The sequence below is a fragment of the Tiliqua scincoides genome, chromosome 2 (assembly GCF_035046505.1).
Source record: "Tiliqua scincoides isolate rTilSci1 chromosome 2, rTilSci1.hap2, whole genome shotgun sequence".
Taxonomy (NCBI): Eukaryota; Metazoa; Chordata; class Lepidosauria; order Squamata; family Scincidae; genus Tiliqua; species Tiliqua scincoides.
In genome coordinates, this window is record NC_089822.1 from 22707911 (window position 1) to 22732327 (window position 24417).

Below are 24417 nucleotides of genomic sequence, written 5' to 3' on the forward strand. Positions count from 1 at the left end.
TTCAGGTAGCCCCACAGAAAGCACATTACTGTACAGTGGTCCAAACTTGATGTAACTGGAGTATGTGTAACAATAAACAGGTCTGACTGATTCAAGAGAGGACACAGCCAACGTACTATCTAAGCTGAGCAATGGTGCACCAGGTCACATCTGGACACCCAAAAGCAAAACTGGTTTTTGAAGCACCCCCAAACTACAAATCTGAGGAGTGCAACCTGATCTACACCAGGTTTATCATTACACAGACTGTAGTCAGACTCCCTAACTAGTACCTCTGTCTTGTTTGGATTTAATTTCAGCTTGTTTGCCCTCTTACAACCCATTAGTGATTCCAGACAGCAGTTCAGTACTTCAACAGCTTCCCTAGTGATTCCAGACAGCAGTTCAGTACTTCAACAGCTTCCCCAGTACTAAATGGCATGGAGTGGAGATGTGTAGCTGGGTGTGAAATCATCAGCAAAAATCCAAGAGTTAAATCAAGTGTCTAAAGCTGTAGAAAAGAATAAAAACTGTATTTCAGTGACAGACAAAAGTCTTTAAAATGTGAGCCTTTTCTCTTCTTGCTTGTGGGCAAGATCAGACTTCCACAGGCAGCAGAGTAACATTACAGGACAACAAAGAGAGTCAGTTCATACATTATATTTTTAATTAGCCCACAGAGTGCCATTCAAATTTTCTGCCTCAAGCACTAAAAACTCTTTTGGGTCATCTCTGACAGGGACTCTCACTGGATAAAGGACTGGAAAGAAGGTTGCTAACATTTTACCAGTGGTACATTTAATAAGAGCATGAGATGTTATTATAGAACTTTAATAAATAAATAATAATGTTTATCTCTATGCTGTAAAAAACAGTATCTGCAGAGTTGTGTACATCAAGCCATGTTAAAGACACAAGAGCTATAGGCAACTGTCAACAGCTTAGGCAAGTTGAATAACAGCCTCCCCACAAGAGTACAAAGGTTGGCTTTCCATACCCTTATTGATTAGTTGGTCAAATTAAAGATGTATAGTCTCACTTACTCTGTGTTACTCATTGTGTGGAACCAGCCTAGCTCCCAACAGCGTGATCTGCATTATACAGTATTGCAACCACAGCATGCATGCTTCGGTGTCTCTTTGGCTGACCAAATACCAATAAACCTACCCTCTAGAACCACAAATTGTATACTCCAAGGGCTCAAATTGAAGGAAGCAAAGGGATCAGTGTTAGTGTTTGAATAGTAAAGCACATATTACATCTTGTTTCAGAAGTAATATGTAGAATTATCCACCTATAATATGTAGAGCCATTTAGTTACAGTCAGTTCTCTATATATGTGAAACCACTATCTGTGAATGGGATCAATGGTTCATTATCTGCTGTAAATTCGCTGTCCACTTGTGTTTCCAGGAATCTAACTCAGCAGTTTTCAACCGCTGTGCCACGGCATACAGGTGTGAGGCTGTCTCGGGTGTGCGTGGGGCCAAGGAGTCAGGCAATAGCAGCAGCTGCGCGCACAGGAAAAGCGGCCGCTCGGAGCCTCGCATGGCAGCAGGAGAAAAAGTGGCAGCCCACGAAGCGCCTGCTGTTGCTGGTGCCTGCCCCAAGTGCTGACTGGACAGCCAGCAAGGCAGCCAGAGAAGCCTAGAAGAGCTGCCGGCAGTGGGAGTGTGGAGGGAGTGAGAGCGGGCAGTGAGCCGGAACGTGGGAAGCAGGTACGCAGCCAGAAGCAGCTGGCTGGAAAAGGTTCCTTAAGAGACCCTTTTCCTTACCTGCAATGCCCCAAAGTGATCCTCCCTGCATTGCCTCCAGTGGCAAGGCTTTGGCTTTGACAGTAAGAGTGCTGGGTCACAATCCTATCGTCACTTACCTAAGCCCCATTGACTATAATGGGGCTTACTTCTGAGTAGATGTACAGAGGCTTGGTCGCACTCTTTCATTGAATACATGAGCAGGCAAGTGATGCTTTTTTCTTCTCCGCCTCACCTCCTGCACACACATCCCCCCATCGTAACTGCAGTTAACCTCTCTCTGCCTGCCCCTCCCCTCCCTCTTCCCCACCTTCCAAAGTCCAGAATCAGTTGCCTGGCATTCTCTCTCTCTCTCCCCTCCCACCCCAGTGAATCCTGCACTTGTTTCAGCCACATCTTCTCACTGCTCTTCGCCCCACATTTCTCCAGTACGTGCTCAGTTTCACCTCTCTTTGCCACTTCCTGGCATATCAGAGCATAACAATTGATAACAATGTGATCACGTAAGTCCAGAAACCACATATACTTCCCTCTCCAAGCTTGTGAATTTCTTCAATTGTCATGTAATGATCTAAGGCTAAAAACCTAACCACACTTTCCTGAGAGTAAGCACCATTGAACAAAATAGGACTTATTTCTGAGTAGACCTGGTTAGGATTGTGCCCTCAATGTATTAGTTATATTATTAATTAAATTTAATATTTAATAATTTTAAATATTAATTAAATTAATTGTAACATAATAATGTAATTAAAAACTACTAGTGTGCCTTGACAATATTAGTCCCTTGTCAGTATGTGGTGAGCTGAAAAAGGTTGAAAATGGCTGATCTAACCCTAGCAGATAATTATTATTATTTTATTAATTTATACCCCGCCTTTTTGCCCAACGAGCACACAAGGCGGCTTACAACACTTTAAAAAAAATACAACATTAAAAACAATCATTAAAAACAATTTACAATAATTAAAAAATCTAAAAACAAACAAACTCCGTGAATTTTCATATAAAAGCAAGAACGCCAGCCAGCCTGTCAACAATTAAAAGCTTATGAGAACTGTCTGATAATGAGAACTGTCTGTATCTGATTTTCTCTGTAAAATGTTATGAACTATTTTTTGTTCAAAAATGGTATATAGGGCCACCCGCATTATCCATGGGAGTTCTGTTCCAGGACCCCACCCCCCACAGATAAGGAAACCCATTGATAATGAAATCCATGAGTTTCAGGGCCCTTATAATTCAGGGAAGCCTTCCCCAGCCCTCCTGAGGCCTTTTAAGACCTTAAAACATCACTTTCAGTTTTTCAACAAAAACAAAAAACAGAAGTTTCCTTCTAAGGCCTCCTAGAGGCCTTAGATTGCATTCTGATGACCGCATGCTGCCTCCCCGGCCCTCAGAACACCCTCTGGAGGTGAGGGAAGTACAGCTCCCCTCGCCTCCAGAGGGTCAATGTGGGTCCAACCCACAGGTTCAGAGACCAGTGGATACTGAAATTCATGGATCCCAAATCCGTGGATACAGCAGACCCACCTGTATGCATTCTTAATAATAACAAAACTTCTCTAACTGAGTCCCTCACAGCTTTGCACCACAGTCACCTTAAGACTTCATACTTATTTATTGCAAAGTCTCCCTCACTTTAAGCCAGGGGTGTCCAAAGTTTTTGGCAGGAGGGCCACATCATCTCTCTGACACTGTGTCAGGGACCGGGGAAAGAAAGAATTAATTTACATTTAAAATTTGAATAAATTTACATAAGTTTACATAAATGAATATATTAAAGATGAACTTATATGAATGAATGGTCTTGCAATAACTCAAGGCCTATAAAAGGCCTTGCACAAAGCAAGGCTGGCCTTTCCTTTGCTGCCACTACTGCATCACAGACATGAAACAGCAAGCAGTGGAGGAAGCCCTCATCCCACAGCTCACGCAAAAAGGTCAAACAGTTGCCTTCACACTGAGAGCAGATGCGTCAGGCCACTGCGGGCTGCAACAAATTTCTGGAGGGCCAGAGGCTCATTGGAGACGGGGGGGGCTCCCTGAGGGCCTCACTGAGAGGCCTCGAGGGCCGCATGTGGCCCCAGGGCCGGGGTTTGGGCACCCCTGCTTTAAGCATACACAAACAGCCATTCCCAAATGACACCAGCTGGGTCCCACGATGCCTGAGCGTTTTTCAAAGTCACATTTCTACTAAAAATTGGTATCTCTTTAGTCATAATTCCCTCACACACATACATTTGGCTGCTTTTATAGTTGATTCAGACATGCATAACTTGATTAATCTCTGCTGAAGTGTGATGTTAAGACTTAATGATGGTATTTTATCTATGATGGCTGCTTTAGACAGTTTTGCCATCAAGTAAGATGCATGCGTGGACCCACTTTTTGTCAGTCAACGCAATATTCTTCCAAGTCTTATCTCCATAATATCTTCATTGCCTTTCAGAAAGTAGCTTCTCTGTGTAGATAATAATAACACTTTTTCTCCTATGCTGATGTAGAAATAGGAGAAATAGTGGTGCCGGATAGTGAAGCTGGAATGATTTTATCAAAAGCAAAATGATTAGTAGTACATGTCTAAGAGAAGAAACTTAAAACTGCTAGTAGATCATACCCTCTCACCTAAAAGGTTTGAGCAAACATAATAAGATGTCAGCAGAACACATCCAATCCTGAGCATCCAATCCTATCCAACTTTCCAGCACCAGTGCTGCTGTAATGCAGCCCCAAGGTAAAGGAATAAATGTTCCTTTACCTTGAGGAGGACTCTGTGACTGTCCCGCCACCACAGAACACAGTGCATGCCCCATTGGCACGGCTACACTGGCATAGGAAAACTGCATAGGATTGGATCCTGAGGGTTGCAATCCTATCCCAGTTTACTCCTGGGAGTAAACGCAATTCAGTATAATGAGATTTACTTCTGAGTAAACATGCACAGGCTTGGGCTTTAGGTCAGGGTAGACTGTGATTAAAAAGTGGTTAGAGCAGCCATTTTCAACCTTTTTCAGCTCACGGCACACTGACAAGGCACTAAAATTGTCAAGGCACACAACCAGTTTTTTACTTACATTAAATCACTACATTACGATTAATTTTTAATTAATATAATTAATACAATTAAATCATTACATGACAAAGAAACTCACAAGAAGCTTGGAGAGGAAAGTACATGTGATTCTGGAAAGGAGGAAAAATGTTGTTCTTAAAGTGTTATGCCAGAAAGTGTTGGCAAAGAGATTGAGCACATAGTAGAGAGACGTGGGGTGAGGGGCAATGAAGAGACATGATTGAAACAACTGCAGGATTCCAATGGAGTGGGGGGGGGAGAGAGAGAATGTGACACAAGTGATTCTGGACCTTTGGAAGGTGGGGATGAGCGAAGGGAGGGACAGTAAGATTGGTGCTAACTGCAATTATGAGATGGGGAGGTGTGCCTGTGGGAAGGAGTGGGGTGGGGAGAAGAGAAGTGCCAATTGCTTGCTCCTGTATTTAAGAAAAAAGACTGAGACCAAAAGCCCAATCCTAGGCATGTCTACTCGGAAGTAAACCCCACTATAATCAATGGGGCTCACTCCCAGGTAAGTGTGGTTAGCAATGGCTCCCTGGTGGGGGAGGGCTTTCCCATCACCTTCTCACCCCAGAACTGGCTTTGAAAACTGCAGTTTTTCTGCAGTTGTGTATCATTTGTGCAGCCAAGAATGAAAACAAGAAGTATTACTATAGTTCATGTCTGCTCTTTGAATTGCAAAATCAAGAGCAGCATATCCTGCCAACATTTGCAGAATAGTATCAGTGGCCTCTGCCCTGATGTGTCCCCTGAGCTGGAAGCATGTAATGCTTAGCAGATCAGGTGACTGAGAGCCATTATCATCCTAGATTAGCATTTTTCAATGCTGCTCCCCCAATGTACCACTTGCCGCCATGCTGTTCTTGGAGGTATCACTGGAAGTGATTGTGGCCCAACGCCCTTCCTCTAAATGGCAAAGGCAAGGCATGGAGGGTTGCTTTGGAGAGTTGCAGGCAAACTGTGGCAAGGAAAAGGGACTTAGAAGGACCCTTTGAGCCAGCCAATTTGTTGCCTGGTGGCCTCAGAAGACTCGTTCACTTCCTACCTACTTGCCTGCTCCTGGTTCCCTCTTCTCATTCACTCTGCTTGGACCTCCTCCAGGCTTCTCTGGCTGCCCAATCAGCAGGTGGGGCAGGCAACAAGCGCCTCAATGCCCAAGCCTAGGCATGTCTACTCAGAAGTAAGCCCCATAATAGCCAACGGGGCTTACTCCCAGGTAAATGAGGATCAGGTTGCAGCCTTCATCTTGCTCAGGAGCAAGAGACAGCAGGAGGTGTGAAGCAGCCATGAGCAGCTGCTGCCTGTCTGCTCTGGTCCTGTGGCACACCTGAGGCAGCCTTGCGGTGGGTTGAAAACCGCTGGGTTAGAGGAATACATTCAGCACATGCTCAGAAACACACCCACTTTTCCCCCACATGTTCTAGAACTAAGCTGCAAGTCAAAAGTCCCACTAATACATCCCACTAATACATGCAGTCACTTCCCAAATAGCTGAATTGATTAATGGCTGGAGCTATCATTTGCCAAGTGAAGACAGGTAGCTTGAACCCTGGTGTTGGAGAAGGGATAGGAGTCATATCTGAAGGAAAGGATCATAATTCAATGGTAGAGCACATGCTTTGCACCCCGGTTCAATTCCCATCCTTTTGAATTTATCTAAAGAAAAATAAGACCTGAATACTCTGGAACATGTGTATAAAAATGCATATGTGTTTTTGGAACTTTAATTGTGGTGCAAACATTTAAAAAGTGAAGGGGGATAGTGAAAAGCTTTACACCCAAAAATACTCTACTTCAAATTGTAGGTCAATAGGTCATGGTCATCCATGGGAAGGATGGAAAGTCATCCATGGGAAGCTGTAACCTGGGAGGTCTTCCTAAAATCATCTAGGACATAAGTTCTCAACCAGTGGTACACATACCACCAGCGATACACCGGGCAGTGTTGGGTGGTAAGCACAGCACCTGCCACCCAGCAGTGAGACCTCCACAGGAGTTTCCAATAGGCAATAGGAAGCTCAAGCTGGCAGGCAGTGCTCTAGTGTGCAGTTTTCAAGTGCAAGGAAAAGCTCACCCCATCTGCCTGCCCGCCCACCCTGAGCTTCTTACTGACCTTGGAAGCTCCCATTGCAGTTTCCAAATCTGGAAGTAACTTGTGATGATGTAATCGCCAGTTACTTCCAGTGATACCTCCAAGAACAGCGTGGCGGCAAGTGGTACATTGGGGGAGCAGCATTGAAAAATGCTAATCTAGGATGATAATGGCTCTCAGTCACCTGACCTGCTAAGCATTACATGCTTCCAGCTCAGGGGACACATCAGGGCAGAGGCCACTGATACTATTCTGCAAATGTTGGCAGGATATGCTGCTCTTGATTTTGCATTTCAAAGAGCAGACATGAACTATAGTAATACTTCTTGTTTTCATTCTTGGCTGCACAGATGATACACAACTGCAGAAAAACAGTTTTCAAAGCCAGTTCTGGGGTGAGAAGGTGATGGGAAAGCCCTCCCCCACTAGGGAGCCATTGCTAATCACACTATCATGAGATAATACTGAGCTAGAAATACCAGTTGTCTGACTCAGTATAAGGCCACTTCATGGCCTTATAGGCAGCTTACAGATAAAAATAAATATTGCAACCAATTAAACAAAGTAACAAACTGCAGTGGATGCCCGCATCATAAAGGACCACATCAGCAGATAGCACACTAAAAGATTATCATCACAGGCACAGACTAAAAAACAATGGCACTTACAGGCACAAGACAATCAAAAAGCACAGTTGAAAGCAGACAAAGAGGAGCCAAAGGAACCTCCATTGTGAGACTATTCCAGAGTTCTGGAACAGAGTTGTGACACCACTGAAAAGGTCCTCTTTCCTGTCCTTGACAAACGTATGTCTAAACCTTAACACTTCTTCTGCCTATGTGCATGCACCACTTACTTTATCATCATAATGAATTAGCCATCTTAATATTTAACGACCTACTGCATCACAGATTCAAACAATATATACAGGTAGGGCCTCTATATCAGCGGATCCAAAATCTGGCTCAATGCGGATTGATCTGACTCAATGCGGAGGGCTCACCTTTGGAGGGCTTAAGGGGCCACAGATTTGATTATTCATGGTTTTTGGTACCCATGGGGGTTCCAAGAACAGATTCCCTGCAGATACCAAAGCCTCACCTGTATTTTCAGAAGGGCTACTCAGTTTTCTGACTTTGCACCTGTGCCTTTAATGCCTGCACAACAAGTTTAGCAGCCTCCCAGGGCCTCATAAGGCCTCCTGGAGGCTTCCAAAAAGCAATTCTGGTTTGTGCCAAAAACCCGGTCTTTCACAGGCCTCTAAGATGTCATATGGGGGGGATGTTAAAATTTGGGAGTGTATGTTATGGGGAGTGTAAAAAGCTTCCCATTTTTAAGGCATCTCCCAGGATGTGAGATGCCTTACCTACGCCACTGGGTGATGTACATGGTTCATTCCCTCTTTTATTCCTCACAACAACCCTATGAGACTAAGAGATAGTGACTGTCACCCAGGAAACTTCATGGCTGAGAGGACATTTGAACCTGGATCTTCCAGGTCTAACAGCCCAATCCTATGCATGTCTTCTCAGAAGTAAGTCCCATTGGAGTCAATGGGGCTTACTTCCAGGAAAGTGTAGATAGGATTGGGCTGCAAGTCTGCAATCCTATACACACGTACCTGGAAGTAAATCCCAATGAAATCAATGAGACTTCCTTCTGAGAAGACATGCATAGGATTGTGTTTTCAGTCCAACACCAGAACCACTACACCATCCTGGCTGTCTACCACCTTATCGTGGCTCTCCAGATTAGGTTTGGAACACAGGGCCCCTTGGCCTAGGCTTGTCCAGATCAATGCTAGTTCTGTCCTACATCAGCAACCCACCTGGATTATAAAGGACTATGGCAAGATATGCTTCACACAGTGAATCATCCTACACTTTTAATGGATTCAGCAAATACAACAGATACACAGCTTATTCTGCCATTCTATGAATGCCAGTATTTTAGGTAAGTGGTCTTTTAAACATGGAAAATTAAATGAAATAAAAATCAAACTAGGAAATACTATCTACTATGAAAACAGATCAGAAATGCAGAGCAACACCTATACTATTCACTTTCATTATCAAAGTATTTCTTCTCACCTTTTGCACTTAAAGTCTTCTGGGTCAAATTGAATGTTGAGAACTCCGGCACCAACTTCATCGCCACCAACAGGGATGAGGAGAGGTTTAGCATCTTCATCCATATCCGAAAAATGCTTTTTCCTCCTATTGTAGAAGATTATTTCACATCGTTTAAAGTTAAAACAAACAGTGGTCATCATTATATTTCATCAAAATTGCAACATTTTGATGAAAGCAAATATTTAAGATGGAATGAAAAGAAAATACTCCGTTTTTTAAAACCCTCCAATCAGTGACAAATTTCTGGCAAAATAATGCATTTTTCTTGATCATACATCCTGAAAAGACTGACATGGTTTTGATTTTTGCAAAATATGGAGTGCAACTAAGATTACTAAATTCCAGGCAGAAAAATATGTCTAAGGTATTATTTATTTTATAATAATTTATTATTACTTATTGATAATAACTTATAGAATAATTACTTTATCTCACCTTTCTCCCCAAAGACCATCTAAGGCGGTTGATAAATACTGGTCAACAACATTTAAGAACATAAGAAGAGCCCCACTGGATTTGGCCAAAGGCCCATCTAGTCCAGTTTCCTGTATCTCACAGTAGCCCACCAGGTGCCTCAGGAAGCACACAAGACAACAAGATACCTGCATACTACTTTTTAAAAATCATTGTGACTACCCCCAGATCATAGAAATTCATTTCTACCAGGGAAATTCAAGGAAGAAGAGGGAAAAAGAGACTCTAGTTTTTTCCAGTTAAAAGACTATAAATTACCATCTTGATGGTTAGTGCTCCTTTGCTTATAGTTTCCTTTATCCTTTATTCCTATAGTTCAAGGGTGGGTAAACTTTCAACTTCAGAGTTCCTGGACAATTGTGTGAGAGAATTTCAGCACCAGTGTGTGTGTGTCCCATTATAGTCAATGGGGTTTACTCCCAGGAAAGTATTGATAGAATTGCAGCCTATATATATATACATATACACACTGATAGATAATTATTTCTAATACAGTTTATTCCTATAGTTCTTTATTCCTTTATAATACCTTTAGGAATATATGAAGGGCATTCATACATACATACATACATACATACATACATACATACATACATACATGCTCGCTCTCTCACACACACGTGTGTGTGTGTGTGTGTGTATAGGTGTGTGCTGCTTAATGACAGACTGCATATATGAGGGTGGTCAAAGCACAGTAAAGATGCTCTGAATGAGGCAATCCTGTCTCCCATAGCTGCAGCAGAGTGTTGGTTTACACAACTGAGAGGTTCTTAATGCAAAGAAGAGACAATCCTATCTCCAGTAGCCTGTGCAGCCAGCTAGTGTGTGGCAGGGAGTGTTTGTTTACACATAAAAGGCACTAGATTGGACTGAATGTTCGTGTGTGTGTGTGTGTGTGTGTGTGTGTGTGTGTGTGTGTGTGTGTGAGAGAGAGAGAGAGAGAGAGAGAGAGAGAGAATATAATTAAATTATAATTATACAAATACGCTTTATAATACCTTTTGTTCCTACAGTTCCCTGAAAATTCCAAGGACCCCATTTCCTACACAGTTCCCTTTATCCCTATAGTTTATTTCCCTTTATGATGCCCAAGGAATACATAAGTCATTATACAAATACACACAGTGTGTGAGAGAGACGGAGTGTGTGTGTTGTGTGTGTGAGTCCCACAGGGCCTCCACCATGGCCAACCACACTTGTGTCCTCAGAAGGAAGTCCCACTAAACGGAGGCGCTGCCGCTCCCCACTGGAGGCCCAGCTCAGCCCAGCCCGGCCAGCGCTTCCAAGCCACTCTGAGCACCGCGCTTCAGCTGCTCCCCCTGCCAGGCAGGCAGGCGACGCCTGGCAGGTCCATCAGCCCCACGCCCGCAGCCAGGAAGACCGACCGAGGCTGCCCTCAGCGCGCACCACTCACCGCCTCGCTCTGCTGTTGCTACTGCTGCCGCCGCCGGGTGCTTCCGCTCCGAAGGCGGGCTTGTTCTCCAGCCTCCCAGTGCAAAGCCTGGCTGCACCGCAGAGGCCTCGTCAGCTAGAGCGGCGGCGCTTCCGCATACAGCTGGTCCTGCCCTCAGAGGGGGTGGAAGTCGCGCTCCCACGCCGGGCCTGCGCTCGTTTCGGCGCTCCAGGGATGGACGGTGGCTGAGGACGCGGTTCCAGCCAGGCTTCCCTGAGAGAAACCCCACTGACTGTCCTGGGACTGGCTTCTGAATGAACAGGCACAGGCTGGGCTCTGAGGCTGCAGTCCCGTCCTCACTGCCCTGGGAGGAAGCCCCACTGACTGTCCTGGGACTGGCTTCTAAGTGGACAGGCACAGGCTGGGCTCTGAGGCTGCAGTCCCGTCCTCACTGCCCTGGGAGGAAGCCCCACTGACTGTCCTGGGACTGGCTTCTGAGTGGACAGGCACAGGCTGGGCTCTGAAGCTGCAGTCCTGTCCTCACTGCCCTGGGAGGAAGCCCCACTGACTGTCCTGGGACTGGCTTCTGAATGAACAGGCACAGGCTGGGCTCTGAGGCTGCAGTCCCGTCCTCACTGCCCTGGGAGGAAGCCCCACTGACTGTCCTGGGACTGGCTTCTAAGTGGACAGGCACAGGCTGGGCTCTGAGGCTGCAGTCCCGTCCTCACTGCCCTGGGAGGAAGCCCCACTGACTGTCCTGGGACTGGCTTCTGAGTGGACAGGCACAGGCTGGGCTCTGAAGCTGCAGTCCTGTCCTCACTGCCCTGGGAGGAAGCCCCACTGACTGTCCTGGGACTGGCTTCTGAGTGGACAGGCGCAGGCTGGGCTCTGAAGCTGCAGTCCTGTCCTCACTGCCCTGGGAGGAAGCCCCACTGACTGTCCTGGGACTGGCTTCTGAGTGGACAGGCACAGGCTGGGCTCTGAGGCTGCAGTCCCATCCTCACTGCCCTGGGAGGAAGCCCCACTGACTGTCCTGGGACTGGCTTCTGAGTGGACAGGCGCAGGCTGGGCTCTGAGGCTGCAGTCCTGTCCTCACTGCCCTGGGAGGAAGCCCCACTGACTGTCCTGGGACTGGCTTCTGAGTGGACAGGCGCAGGCTGGGCTCTGAAGCTGCAGTCCTGTCCTCACTGCCCTGGGAGGAAGCCCCACTGACTGTCCTGGGACTGGCTTCTGAGTGGACAGGCACAGGCTGGGCTCTGAGGCTGCAGTCCCATCCTCACTTTCCTGGGAGGAAGCCCCACTGACTGTCCTGGGACTGGCTTCTAAGTGGACACGCACAGGCTGGGCTCTGAGGCTGCAGTCCCTTCCTCACTGCCCTGGGAGGAAGCCCCACATTCCAGTTTAGAAGTCAAAACAGAATGCAGATTTGGATCCTTCTCCAATCACATAGCCTCCCCCTTTCCAGTGTCCCATCTTCCCACCTATTCAGGGCAAAGCACCATGCCCTTCTCCCACCAGGGTCCCATCTTCCCACCTATTCAGGGCAAAGCACCATGCCCTTCTCCCACCAGGGTCCCATCTTCCCACCTATTCAGGGCAAAGCACCATGCCCTTCTTCCACCAGGTGCCTGCCCTGCCCAGCAACTCTGTACCCTATTTTCAGCACTGTATTTTAAATGGCGGCTGAGCTACATGATATGTGACCCACCTGAAATTGATTTGTGACACACCTAGTGGGTCCCAACCTACAGTTTGAGAAATTTAGGGCTCAATCCTAACCCCTTATGTCAGTGTTTTCCAGCACTGGCATAGTAGTGCCAATGGGACATGTGCTGCATCCTGCAGCTGGGTGTCACTCACGGAGGCCTGCTCAAAGTAAGGGAATGTTTGTTCCCTTACCTCAGAGCTGCATTGCCCTTATGTCAGTCCTGGAGAGCACTGAAATAGGGTTTAGGATTGCGCCCTCAGGCTGCAATCCTAACCATACTTTCCTGAGAGTAAGCTCCATTGAACAAAATAGGACTTACTTCTGAGTAGACCTGGTTAGGCTTGTGCCCTTAACTCAGCCATTTTCAACCACTGTGCCATAGCACACTGGTGTGCCGCGAGTGGTCCACAGGTGTGCCACAGGAATTTGGGGGAAAGTCATTTATTAATAGGGCCAATGGGAGATGTGAGTCCCCACTGGCAGCATGGTGTACCTTGTCAATTGTCAAAAACCTGATGGTGTGCCTTGACCATTTTAGTGCCTTGTCAGCATGCCATGAGATGGAAAAGGTTGGCAATCACTGCCTTAACTGATTAAGGACCCAATCCTATCCAACTTTCTAACACTGATGCAGCCACAATGCAGCCCCGAGGTAAGGAAATAAACATTCCCTTACCTTGAGAAGACCTCTGTGACTGCCCCCACACCACAGTATGCAGCGCACACCCCGTTGGCATGGCTACGTTAGCACTGGAAAGCTGGATAGAATTCGGCCCTAAGTACATTTCAGATCCTGGAAACATATACAATAACAATAGAACAACGATACAATGATTGTCTATTCAGAAGTAAGTCCTGATGAATTCAGTGGGATTTATTCTTGTGCAACAGGGTTGCAATGAAAATTTGTTATCCTTTAAGGTGCTGTATGACTGTGGGTGCGATCCTAACCTATACTGCTACAACCAGGCTGCAGTGGTCTGTGCTGTATCCAAAGCAGGTCAGGAACAGGCCGGAAGTCACCATGGCATAAGGGGATATTTTTCTCCTAACCCCATGTAGAGCCCCAGGCTGCCCTATGGGGGTACTCAGACCGGGAATGGGGATTAGGATATGGCATGCACTGCGGCTGTCAATCCGCCCTGGACCCAATCCACCTCCCTTTCTGTCCTCTGCTGCCAAAATGCCCCCCTGCCCTGGAACTCCCTCCTGCCACCCTTTCCCACCTCCTGTGCTACCTGGCACAACCTTAACCCATTTTTGCCTGGCCCACAAGAATACACATTTGGACTGTTGTGTATGTGCAATGTTGGGCAGAAATGGTTTAGGGTCCAATCCTACCCAATTTTCTAGTGCTGGTGCAGTTGTGCCAGTGGGGTGTACACTGCATCCTGCAGTGGAGGGGCAGTCACTGGAGCTTCCTCAAGGTATGGAAATGTTACATGTTAAAGTTGGATACATGTTAAAGTTGGATAGGATTGGGCTCTTAAACCCTCCAACCACCAGTGGCTAAATCCAGCCCTGGCAAGCTGATGGTGGTGGACAGGTCGATGAGGTGGTGGACAGGTCGATGAAAGTGTCGACCCAATGTGCGGCGGCAGTGAAGAAGGCCAATTCTATGCTTGGGATCATTAGGAAGGGTATTGAGAACAAAACGGCTAATATTATAATGCCGTTGTACAAATCGATGGTAAGGCCACACCTGGAGTATTGTGTCCAGTTCTGGTCGCCGCATCTCAAAAAAGACATAGTGGAAATGGAAAAGGTGCAAAAGAGAGCGACTAAGCTGATTACGGGGCTGGGGCACCTTCCTTATGAGGAAAGGCTACGGCGTTTGGGCCTCTTCAGCCTAGAAAAGAGACGCTTGAGGGGGGACATGATTGAGACATACAAAATTATGCAGGGGATGGACAGAGTGGATAGGGAGATGCTCTTTACACTCTCACATAATACCAGAACCAGGGGACATCCACTAAAATTGAGTGTTGGGCGGGTTAGGACAGACAAAAGAAAATATTTCTTTACTCAGCGCGTGGTCAGTCTGTGGAACTCCTTGCCACATGATGTGGTGCTGGCGTCTAGCCTAGACGCCTTTAAAAGGGGATTGGACGAGTTTCTGGAGGAAAAATCCATTATGGGGTACAAGCCATGATGTGTATGCACAACCTCCTGATTTTAGGAATGGGTTAAGTCAGAATGCCAGATGTAGGGGAGGGCACCAGGATGAGGTCTCTTGTTATCTGGTGTGCTCCCTGGGGCATTTGGTGGGCCGCTGTGAGATACAGGAAGCTGGACTAGATGGGCCTATGGCCTGATCCAGTGGGGCTGTTCTTATGTTCTTATGTTCTTATGTTATGTTCTTATGTGGACCGCTATGCCAGCATGCCTTACGGCACAATTGCAACACTTGAGAGTGGGTGCAAGGAGCCTGTGCCGGCTCAGCTGTTAGTTTGTATTGGGCTGTTACGTTACATGAGCCTGGCCTATATTGTAAGATCTTAGACTCTTACAGCCCAATCCTATCCACACTTTCGTGAAAGTAAGCCCCATTGACTCTAATGGGACTCACTTCTGAGTAGACATGCATAGGATTGGGCTGTTAGACTCTTATGGGTTCTGCTTCCCATAAGGTATGGTGTGGTTGGTGGTGACCCACAACAGAGAGCTCTCTGTGGTGGCTCCTGCCCTATGGAATACATTGCTCCAAAAGATGTGGCAGACCCTGTTGTCAATCATTTGTAGGTTGGTGACCTACAGGCCAGGGTAAGCTATAAGTTGTTCTGCAGCCCCTTGTATATCAAACTCCAATACCGCCAGTTGGTATAGTTTCAGGATCTTTTTTTCCTGTTGCTATTTGTTTTTAATGTTGGATAATTACTGGCTAGTCTCAAACCTCCCATTTCTGGGCAAGATTGATCAAGTGGGTGATGGCATTTCAACTCCAGAGGGTCTTGGATGAAGTGGATTACAGGTTGAGCCTCATTATTCGAGTGAGTTCTGTTCCAAGCACTCATGTGGATGTCGGAAAAACACACTGTAGCAAATCAATTTTTTAAAAGTCTCTTTCCTTCAGTGATTTAAAAACAGCCTTGCTGACCTTTTGACTCTAAGATAAGAGTCATTAAGAAGACAATCCATCAATCAGTAGTCCTCCAAGTGCTTCACTCAGCCCCTCCCTTCACCAATGCAAAGGGATCACCTTTCTTTCACGTCCACTGGAGAGAGAAGGATTGATGGATTGTCAGCCAGCTGCCCCCCCCCCCATTAACAAGACTATTGTTAAAGGACTGTTCAGTTTTTTAAACTGATTTTAAAGGGATACTTTAATGTGTCTCCAGCACATTTCTTCTCATTTTGAGTGGCCATTCCTGTTGAGTCAAATCAGTGTATAAAAAATCCATGTATAAATAGGCTGGACCCCATTCACTCTGGTTTCAGGCCAGGCTAATCCAGCTCATCCCCTTGAATGAGGGCTAACAAACTGAGTTTGCATCCAGATGGAGGTTCTCTTGGTTGAGATATCCACAATGTGGTTGCTACAGCAGGGGTGGCCAACCTTTCAACTTTAGGGCTCCTGGACCTTTAGCAATTGTGTAGAGGAGGGAATTCAGCAAGTACAGCTTGTCATCCATGAGATGACAAGCTGCACCTGCTGAAATTTCCACTTCTACACAATTGCCTTTGCTAGAGCTCTAGGAGATCCTGTACCCTGTGTACACACACACACTAAGCAGAAGCTACTAGGAACAGCATGAGGGGTGGGAAGATGGTTGCCCTGGGACAGACCAGAGAACTCCCTGTTCTTATTAGCAACCAGGAGAGAGAGAGAGAGAGAGAGAGAGAGAGAGAGAGCTAGCCCAAGAAGCTGGTTAAGAAGTGCATTAGGGAAAGTGGATCTTTAAAAAAAAACTTGATCTTTTCAATACAGCTATGCCCCAAATCCCACACTGTTGCCGGAGGCAAAATTCCCAAGCCAAAGTTGACAAGGGGGCCCCAAACCCCTTGCCAAATAAAAATGGGGAGGAGGGGTTAGAAGAGAGATCAAGCTGTCCCAGAAGCTTGACAGTAAGCATGGGGGGGGGGGGGGAATGGGATTTAATTGCAATCCTTCCAGCCTATGGTTTTAAAGAATGCAATGTTCACACAGGGCCAGTCGCCCCACAGAATTACTACAAAAATGTGTAGAAGATTGGTGAAGATCACCTCAGAAGGTGATGCAAGTCTGAGGAGAACAGAGCAGCTTGGAGCTGCTCCACGCTGCTCGGAGATGTACAAAAATGTGTACATCTCAGTTACGTCACCCCAAAAATACAAGTTATGTGGGCATGTTTTCCCTCAGTGTTTGCTGGCCCAGCCTGGAAAGCCTGCCATCTCATTTTGAGATGAGATGACAAGGGGTGACCCCTTGACAAGGGGTGAGGAGGTGGACTGACAGAGGAGCAGCAGCTTTTGGTTATGTTGGCAACAAAAGTGAAGGAAAAAGGTTAACCTTTGATGCTTCCCTGCCTCCCGCTCCCCCCCTCACCAGGGTTAGAGGTCAACTTTTAAGACAGAGCAAGCAGGCTCCAACACAGAGGCAGGGCAGAGGGAGGCACGCACAAGGTTGGCTGTAGGGCGAGTGATCCTTTTACATGTCTTTCAGGTCTAAGAGGGTCTGGTCCAACATCCGTTGTGTACAGAGGTGCTCCTCTTTGGTGCATTTCAGCTTATCTTCCAAGCCATCGATGGTCTTCTCCAGTTTGGCTACTGATCTCTGCAAACTCAGCACAGGTTTCAGCCTCCTTAAGTTTGTCAGTCAAGATCTTGATCTCCTCTTCATACTTGTCCTCTTTTTGAGAGTACTTTTCTTCAACCTGAGCAAGGAACTTTAAGTTTTGGTCCATCAACCAGATCTGCTCGTCCAGCTCCCCGGGCATGGGATTCAGCCAGCTCAGCCCTCTCCTTGGTACGCTCCAGGTCCCCCTCGATGATGACCAGTTTCCGGACAACCTCCTTGTACTTCCTGTCGGCCTCCTCAGCGATGTGCTTGGCCTCCTTCAGCTGGATCTCCTGAAGTTCCATCTTCTCGTCTTTCAGGGCTCGGTTCTCGATGGCCTTCCTCCAGCTTCTGCAGAGCTGTGGCAAGGCGCTCCTGGGCCCGATCTAGCTCCTCCTCTACCAGCTGGATATGGTGGTTCAGGTGCAATCCATTCATGCATACCTGAGAATAAGGCCCATGGACCATTGGGATTTGCTTCTGAGTAAATGTGTATAGCATTGAACAGTTAGTCTTTAAATCACAGAAATAAACCATTATTTTTAAAATTTCACTTTTCTAAACTATCATGCCATGATGAAGATATTTTTGTTTTCAAGTTTGAATTGTACAGCAGGTCATACAGCTTATAGTAGTTTGACTAATAGCTATTCAGCTGAGTTTACACTTGACTGCACTAAAAATAGATACTCTAGTATACACTTCAGATTTAAGAGCTGAAAAAGCAAATTTGTACATTCCAAACATTGCACCTAATGATTGCTAATGAGGTATGAGAGTAGAGTGGAAAAAAAACACTAGGAAATACATTTGAAAATTAAACCTACTATAAAATTATAGATAGAAGTGAAATGCCCTACTGTTGTCTAAAATATATTGTTTGGACAGGGGTTCACTGTCCAACAGCAGTAAAAACTTAAAGGCAGCTTACCTTTGGATTCCCCCCCCCTTGCCCTGTGGCTATTAAAGGCACAGGAGCCCAGCCAGGAGGAAAAGATATTGACCTAAATTATACATAAAACTGACCTGAATTCATACCTACCTAAGAGTAACTTCCATTGAATGCAGTGTTTTACTTCTGAGTAAACATCACTATCTTTTCTCCTGTTTTCATACGTAATGCTCTAGGCAGGGCCTATGTATGCAACTAGAGTTTAGGCTACTAACTATGGTTTTTGTCATATTATTTTTGTAATTAGGAGAAAGTCAGATCTGTCAGCAATTCTCCAGAGTGCCATGTCATTTCTTCAGTGAAAAATACTAGGATTGCAACATTTCTTTTGCAATCCATTGTCAACAGCTGTCTTGTGATGATTACAACACAAATCCTTTTTCCATATAGCCTCTCTTAGGTGTTAAAGCTTTTGCCTAATTATCATGATTCTAGGATGCCTTTGTGAGAGTGAGTCTGCCAACAACAGTATTACAAGCCTAGGGATAAAGTAGGTGGTATATTTAATGTTAAAACTTAAGTTCTAACATTAAGTATACCACCTACTTTATCCCTAGGCTTGTAATACTGTTGTTGGCAGAGTTAATAGGCAGAAATTGAACTTTTTTTAGGGGTAGAACTAAAATATTTCACTGGTTGAATTTGGGTGCCCTTTGGGGAGAAATACCTAAGAACATAAGAACAGCCCCACTGGATCAGGCCATAGGCCCATCTAGTCCAGCTTCCTGTATCTCACAGCGGCCCACCAAATGCCCCAGGGAGCACACCAGATAACAAGAGACCTCATCCTGGTGCCCTCCCCTACATCTGGCATTCTGACTTAACCCATTCCTAAAATCAGGAGGTTGCGCATACACATCATGGCTTGTACCCCATAATGGATTTTTCCTCCAGAAACTCGTCCAATCCCCTTTTAAAGGCGTCTAGGCTAGACGCCAGCACCACATCCTGTGGCAAGGAGTTCCACAGACCGACCACACGCTGAGTAAAGAAATATTTTCTTTTGTCTGTCCTAACCCGCCCAACACTCAATTTTAGTGGATGTCCCCTGGTTCTGGTATTATGTGAGATTGTAAAGAGCATCTCCCTATCCACTCTGTCCATCCCCTGCATAATTTTGTATGTCTCAATCATGTCCCCCCTCAAGCGTCTCTTTTCTAGGCTGAAGAGGCCCAAACGCCGTAGCCTTTCCTCATAAGGAAGGTGCCCCAGCCCCGTAATCATCTTAGTCGCTCTCTTTTGCACCTTTTCCATTTCCACTATGTCTTTTTTGAGATGCGGCGACCAGAACAGGACACAATACTCCAGGTGTGGCCTTACCATCGATTTGTACAACGGCATTATAATACTAACCGTTTTGTTCTCAATACCCTTCCTAATGATCCCAAGCATAGAATTGGCCTTCTTCACTGCCGCCGCACATTGGGTCGACACTTTCATCGACCTGTCCACCACCACCCCAAGATCTCTCTCCTGATCTGTCACAGACAGCTCAGAACCCATCAGCCTATATCTAAAGTTTTGATTTTTTGCCCCAATGTGCATGACTTTACACTTACTGACATTGAAGCGCATCTGCCATTTTGCTGCCCATTCTGCCAGTCTGGAGAGATCCTTCTGGAGCTCCACACAATCACTTCTGGTCTTCACCACTCGGAAAAGTTTGGTGTCGTCTGCAAACTTAGCCACTTCACTGCTCAACCCTGTCTCCAGGTCATTTATGAAGAGGTTGAAAAGCACCGGTCCCAGGACAGATCCTTGGGGCACACCGCTTTTCACCTCTCTCCATTGTGAAAATTGCCCATTGACACCCACTCTCTGCTTCCTGGCCTCCAACCAGTTCTCAATCCACGAGAGGACCTGTCCTCTAATTCCCTGACTGTGGAGTTTTTTCAGTAGCCTTTGGTGAGGGACCGTGTCAAACGCCTTCTGAAAGTCCAGATATATAATGTCCACGGGTTCTCCCGCATCCACATGCCTGTTGACCTTTTCAAAGAATTCTATAAGGTTTGTGAGGCAAGACTTACCCTTACAGAAGCCATGCTGACTCCCTCAGCAAGGCCTGTTCGTCTATGTGTTTTGAGATCCTATCTTTGATGAGGCATTCCACCATCTTACCCGGTATGGATGTTAGGCTGACCGGCCTATAGTTTCCCGGGTCCCCCCTTTTTCCCTTTTTAAAAATAGGCGTGACATTTGCTATCCTCCAATCTTCTGGTACCGTGGCCGTTTTGAGGGACAAGTTGCAAACCTTAGTCAAGAGATCTGCAACTTCATTCTTCAATTCCTTAATAACCCTTGGGTGGATGCCATCAGGGCCCGGTGACTTATTGATCTTTAATTTATCAATGAGGTCTGAAACATCTTCTCTTTTAACCTCTATCTGACTTAACTCCTCGGTTAGGAGGGGCCGTTCGGGCAGCGGCATCTGCCCGAGGTCTTCTGCCGTGAAGACAGATGCAAAGAACTCATTTAATTTCTCTGCCATCTCTAAGTCTCCTTTTATCTCCCCTTTCCCTCCCTCACCATCCAGAGGGCCAACCGCTTCTCTGGCGGGTTTCCTGCTTCTAACATATTTGAAGAAGCTTTTATTATTCCCCTTAATGTTGCTGGCCATGCGTTCCTCATAGTCTCGCTTGGCCTCCCCTATCACCTTCTTACATTTCTTTTGCCACAGTTTATGTTCCTTTTTATTCTCTTCATTAGGGCAAGACTTCCATTTACGGAAGGAAGCTTCCTTGCCCTTCACAGCCTCTCTAACTTGGCTGGTTAGCCATGCGGGCACTCTCCTGGATTTAGTGGAACCCTTCTTTCTGCTGGGCCTCTGTTACTGTTGTTTTAAGCAGCCTCCATGCACTCTGGAGAGACTGGACTGTTTTTACCCTCCCTTTCAACCTTTCAACTTATATTCAATACAGAATATAAATAAATAATTCCCACCTCCAAAATAGAAATTAAATACACAGAGAAGTCCTGCCAGAAAATCAACTGTCTTACAGTGTAAATAGGATTGTGAGAATTGCCTTCTTTTCTCTGGCAGGGCTCTAAGTTTTTACAGCGCAATCCTAACTTGTGCTGGAAACAGGCCAGGAGGCATGTGCTGTATCTAGCACAAGACTGGGGCCAGAACTGGCTCAGCCGGAAGGCTCAGCAAGGCTCTTCCCCTTACTCCTGGGTAAGCCACCACAGCTCCAATGGGTCTCCTCAGACCTGCACCACCTCAGAAGGTGACGCAAGTCTGAGGAGAACAGAGCAGCTTGGAGCTGCTCCACGCTGCTCGGAGAATGGGTTTGGGATCTGGCATAACTCCCCTCCCCCCTGCCTCAAAATGCTTCCTCCCCGTCCTCCCCAGAGCCCTGCACTGGCTGAGCTTGGCCGGCGCAAACTCAACATCCCCAGGGCCCACGCCAGCGCAGTTAGGCCAATGCAAGTTCCTTGCACCAGCCCAACTGCCTCCAGGGTGGCGTGAAAGACTATAGTTAGGATTGCTCCCCTAAACAGCTGCCTTGGAGGAGGAAAATGTAATGGATGAAGTTTGCTGTAGGCTGAACATAGCAAAAGTACTGAATTTCTGCATACAAAACTATTAAAGACTTCAGACCCTTCTGGAAGAACTACAAAATACTCTATGCACATATTCTGTTGATTGTTTTCAAAATGTTGTTATGGGGATCGTCAAAGACAAGTAGCATAATGGCAGACAAACTGCCTTACAGACTGCTTGCTCACTACCACCCCTCTTCACTAACACCATATAGCTGCAGGGCAGCATTAGGTATGTCTGTCAGTTTACACATCTAGTTCACCAAACTCAGCTTCTTTCCACACAAAAAAGCTCTTTCTGTTACAGCTCCACATTAGTACAGGGGTGTCCAAACATTTAGGCAGGAGGGCCACATCATCTCTCTGACACTGTGTTGGGGGTTGGAAAAAAGAATTAATTTACATTTAAAATTTGAATATCTTATGTATTCAATTAATTTACATTAATTTACAAAAATGATTATATTAGAGATGGAATTTATATGAATGAATGAAGGTCTCATGATAGATAACTCAAGGCCTATAAAAGACCTTGTGCAAAGCAAAGCCGGCCTTTCCTTTGCTGCTGTTTCACAGGAGTGAAACAGCAAGAAGTGGAGGGAGCCCTCAGCCTGCAGCTCGTGCGAGAGGTCAAACAGTCGGCCCTCACACTGAGAGTAGTTGCATCGGGCCAGCGCAGGCTCCAGCAAGTCTCTGGAGACCCAGAGGCTCACTGGAAACTGGGAGCTCCCTGCGGGCCAAATTGGGGGGCCCCCAAGGGCCGCAAATGGCCCCCTGGCCAGGGTTTGGGCACCCCTGCATTAGTTAATCAGGTCAACAAGGAAACCACAAGGGGAGACACAAAGGGCTGCAATCCTATTTATTTACTAGAAGGAAGTAAGTTCCCTTGAAATCAACAACCAACTTCTTGAGACTAGAAGTTAAGCAACAGGAGAGGGGGTGGGGGTGTCATGAATATGTACAATTTAGGCCTAGTAACATGTAAAGCCTGAACCAAGCTAAAACAGTAACACAGAAGTGGCTTGCAGCTCCTAGCTGCAAGGAATTTACAACTCAATGGAAGGTGATAATGTAGCACCCAGGCAGCCAGAAAGACGCCCATCAAGGATGGAATGCAGCTGTAGATCTCCAGGGGGGAGGGAAGAGCTGAGAGGGCAAGCATCCAGCCCCACTTCAGTAGGACAGTGTCTTTTGGTCTTTGTCTCTTGGTGAGATAGGTGGTGGGTGCACATCCTGCCCCGCCAGGACCATGTGGCCTTATAGGTAACTGCCATGAGGATCTACAAAAGAAGCTGACCCAGGTGAGAGTTAGAGAATAATAGAGTTAGCCAGTTAGCTTTGTTGTTTTATGCTGATATGTTTCCTAGAAGTTTTTATGCCTCTAGCATTTGCTGCCTTTTGTAACTTTTTGTAACCCTATATACTTAATAAAGTAAAAATCCCTTTACTAAGTTGTTCATTGTCTGTTGGGGACAAAGGTTCAGAATCCTGCCTAGCCATTCAGCAAGCTACCAAATCCTCATTGTGGACTAGTAACTTGAGGACTGAGACTTTAAGTAAAGAAAGTGCTGAGTGCCTACAAGGGAAGGAGTTAAGCCTAGAGGGTCTCAGTATCCCTGGACTGAGACACTGGCTCTTACAGGGTAGTGGCAGTACTACCAAACAGGGATCTTTGAGGGCTCTAGGGTTGCACATGCCCAATCTCGTCTGATCTTGGAAGCTAAGCAGGGTCAGGCCTGGGTAGTACTTGGATGGGAGACCGCCAGGGAATACCGGGTGCTGTAGGCTTACACCATAGTCTTTCGAGACTGAAGGTTGCCAACCATCAGGGTTCAGAACCAACAACTCTGAGCACCCCAAAACCCTGGGAGTACATGAAGTATATGACAGGGGGATAGAGAAAGAGGCAGGTATAATCAAAATGTTCCCAGATCTGCTGTTGTGCAAGGTGTATTGAAATGGAATACAGCAGGATGCTGAACTAGCATACCTGGGGGAAGCATGGATGCTCCAGGCTGGCACAGCTGGCACAGCTGCTTCCCCCCAGCTGTGCTGTCCTTAGGGCTGCCCACACCTATTGCCACCCCATCTGAAAGCATTCTGAGGGCTAGAGAGGCTGTGCACAGGGGCCTTTAGACATCACTTCCTCGTGAGGGCCTCCTGATAAGGTGTAATATTCAACAAAATACTGCTACTGGTTCATCTGAAGTAGTACATCTGATGCAGGACCTCTGAGAGGAATTCTGTCAGGGGGTACAAAGTTCCTTTTGGGCACCTTCGCAAAGGGGGGGGCGAAACAGATCGGGGGACGGTGGTGAAGGGCAAGCAATATGGGGGCAGGAAGGGACAAAACAGGGTGAGGGGAGGATGGCGACAGCTGGAAAAGTGTTTGAAGCCCAGGTCTATCCACCCATATGTAATCAGCAGCTAGATACAGTAATAACGGAAAACAAAAAACACTTGTAAGGGCGCAATCCTAACCCCTTTTCAGCACTGACATAAGGGTAATGCAGCTCTGAGGTAAGGGAACAAACATTCCCTTACTTTGAGGAGGCTTC

At 46.4% G+C, this 24417-nt stretch overlaps 1 protein-coding gene and 1 pseudogene across 1 annotated transcript in view; both read right to left on the reverse strand.

The window, feature by feature from the left end:
* SLC38A9 (solute carrier family 38 member 9) overlaps positions 1–10982 on the reverse strand; it is a 68520-nt gene extending 57538 nt beyond the window's left edge. The window contains exons 1-2 of the mRNA XM_066614562.1: positions 10922–10982; positions 8992–9117 (exon numbers count right to left, since the gene is read on the reverse strand). Coding sequence (XP_066470659.1) covers positions 8992–9095 — 104 coding nt within the window. The 5' untranslated portion in view covers positions 9096–9117; positions 10922–10982. The remainder of the gene's footprint in view (positions 1–8991; positions 9118–10921) is intronic.
* A 6253-nt stretch (positions 10983–17235) lies between these two features.
* On the reverse strand, positions 17236–17802 carry LOC136642112 (tropomyosin alpha-3 chain pseudogene; annotated as a pseudogene).
* Positions 17803–24417: the final 6615 nt, after the last annotated feature.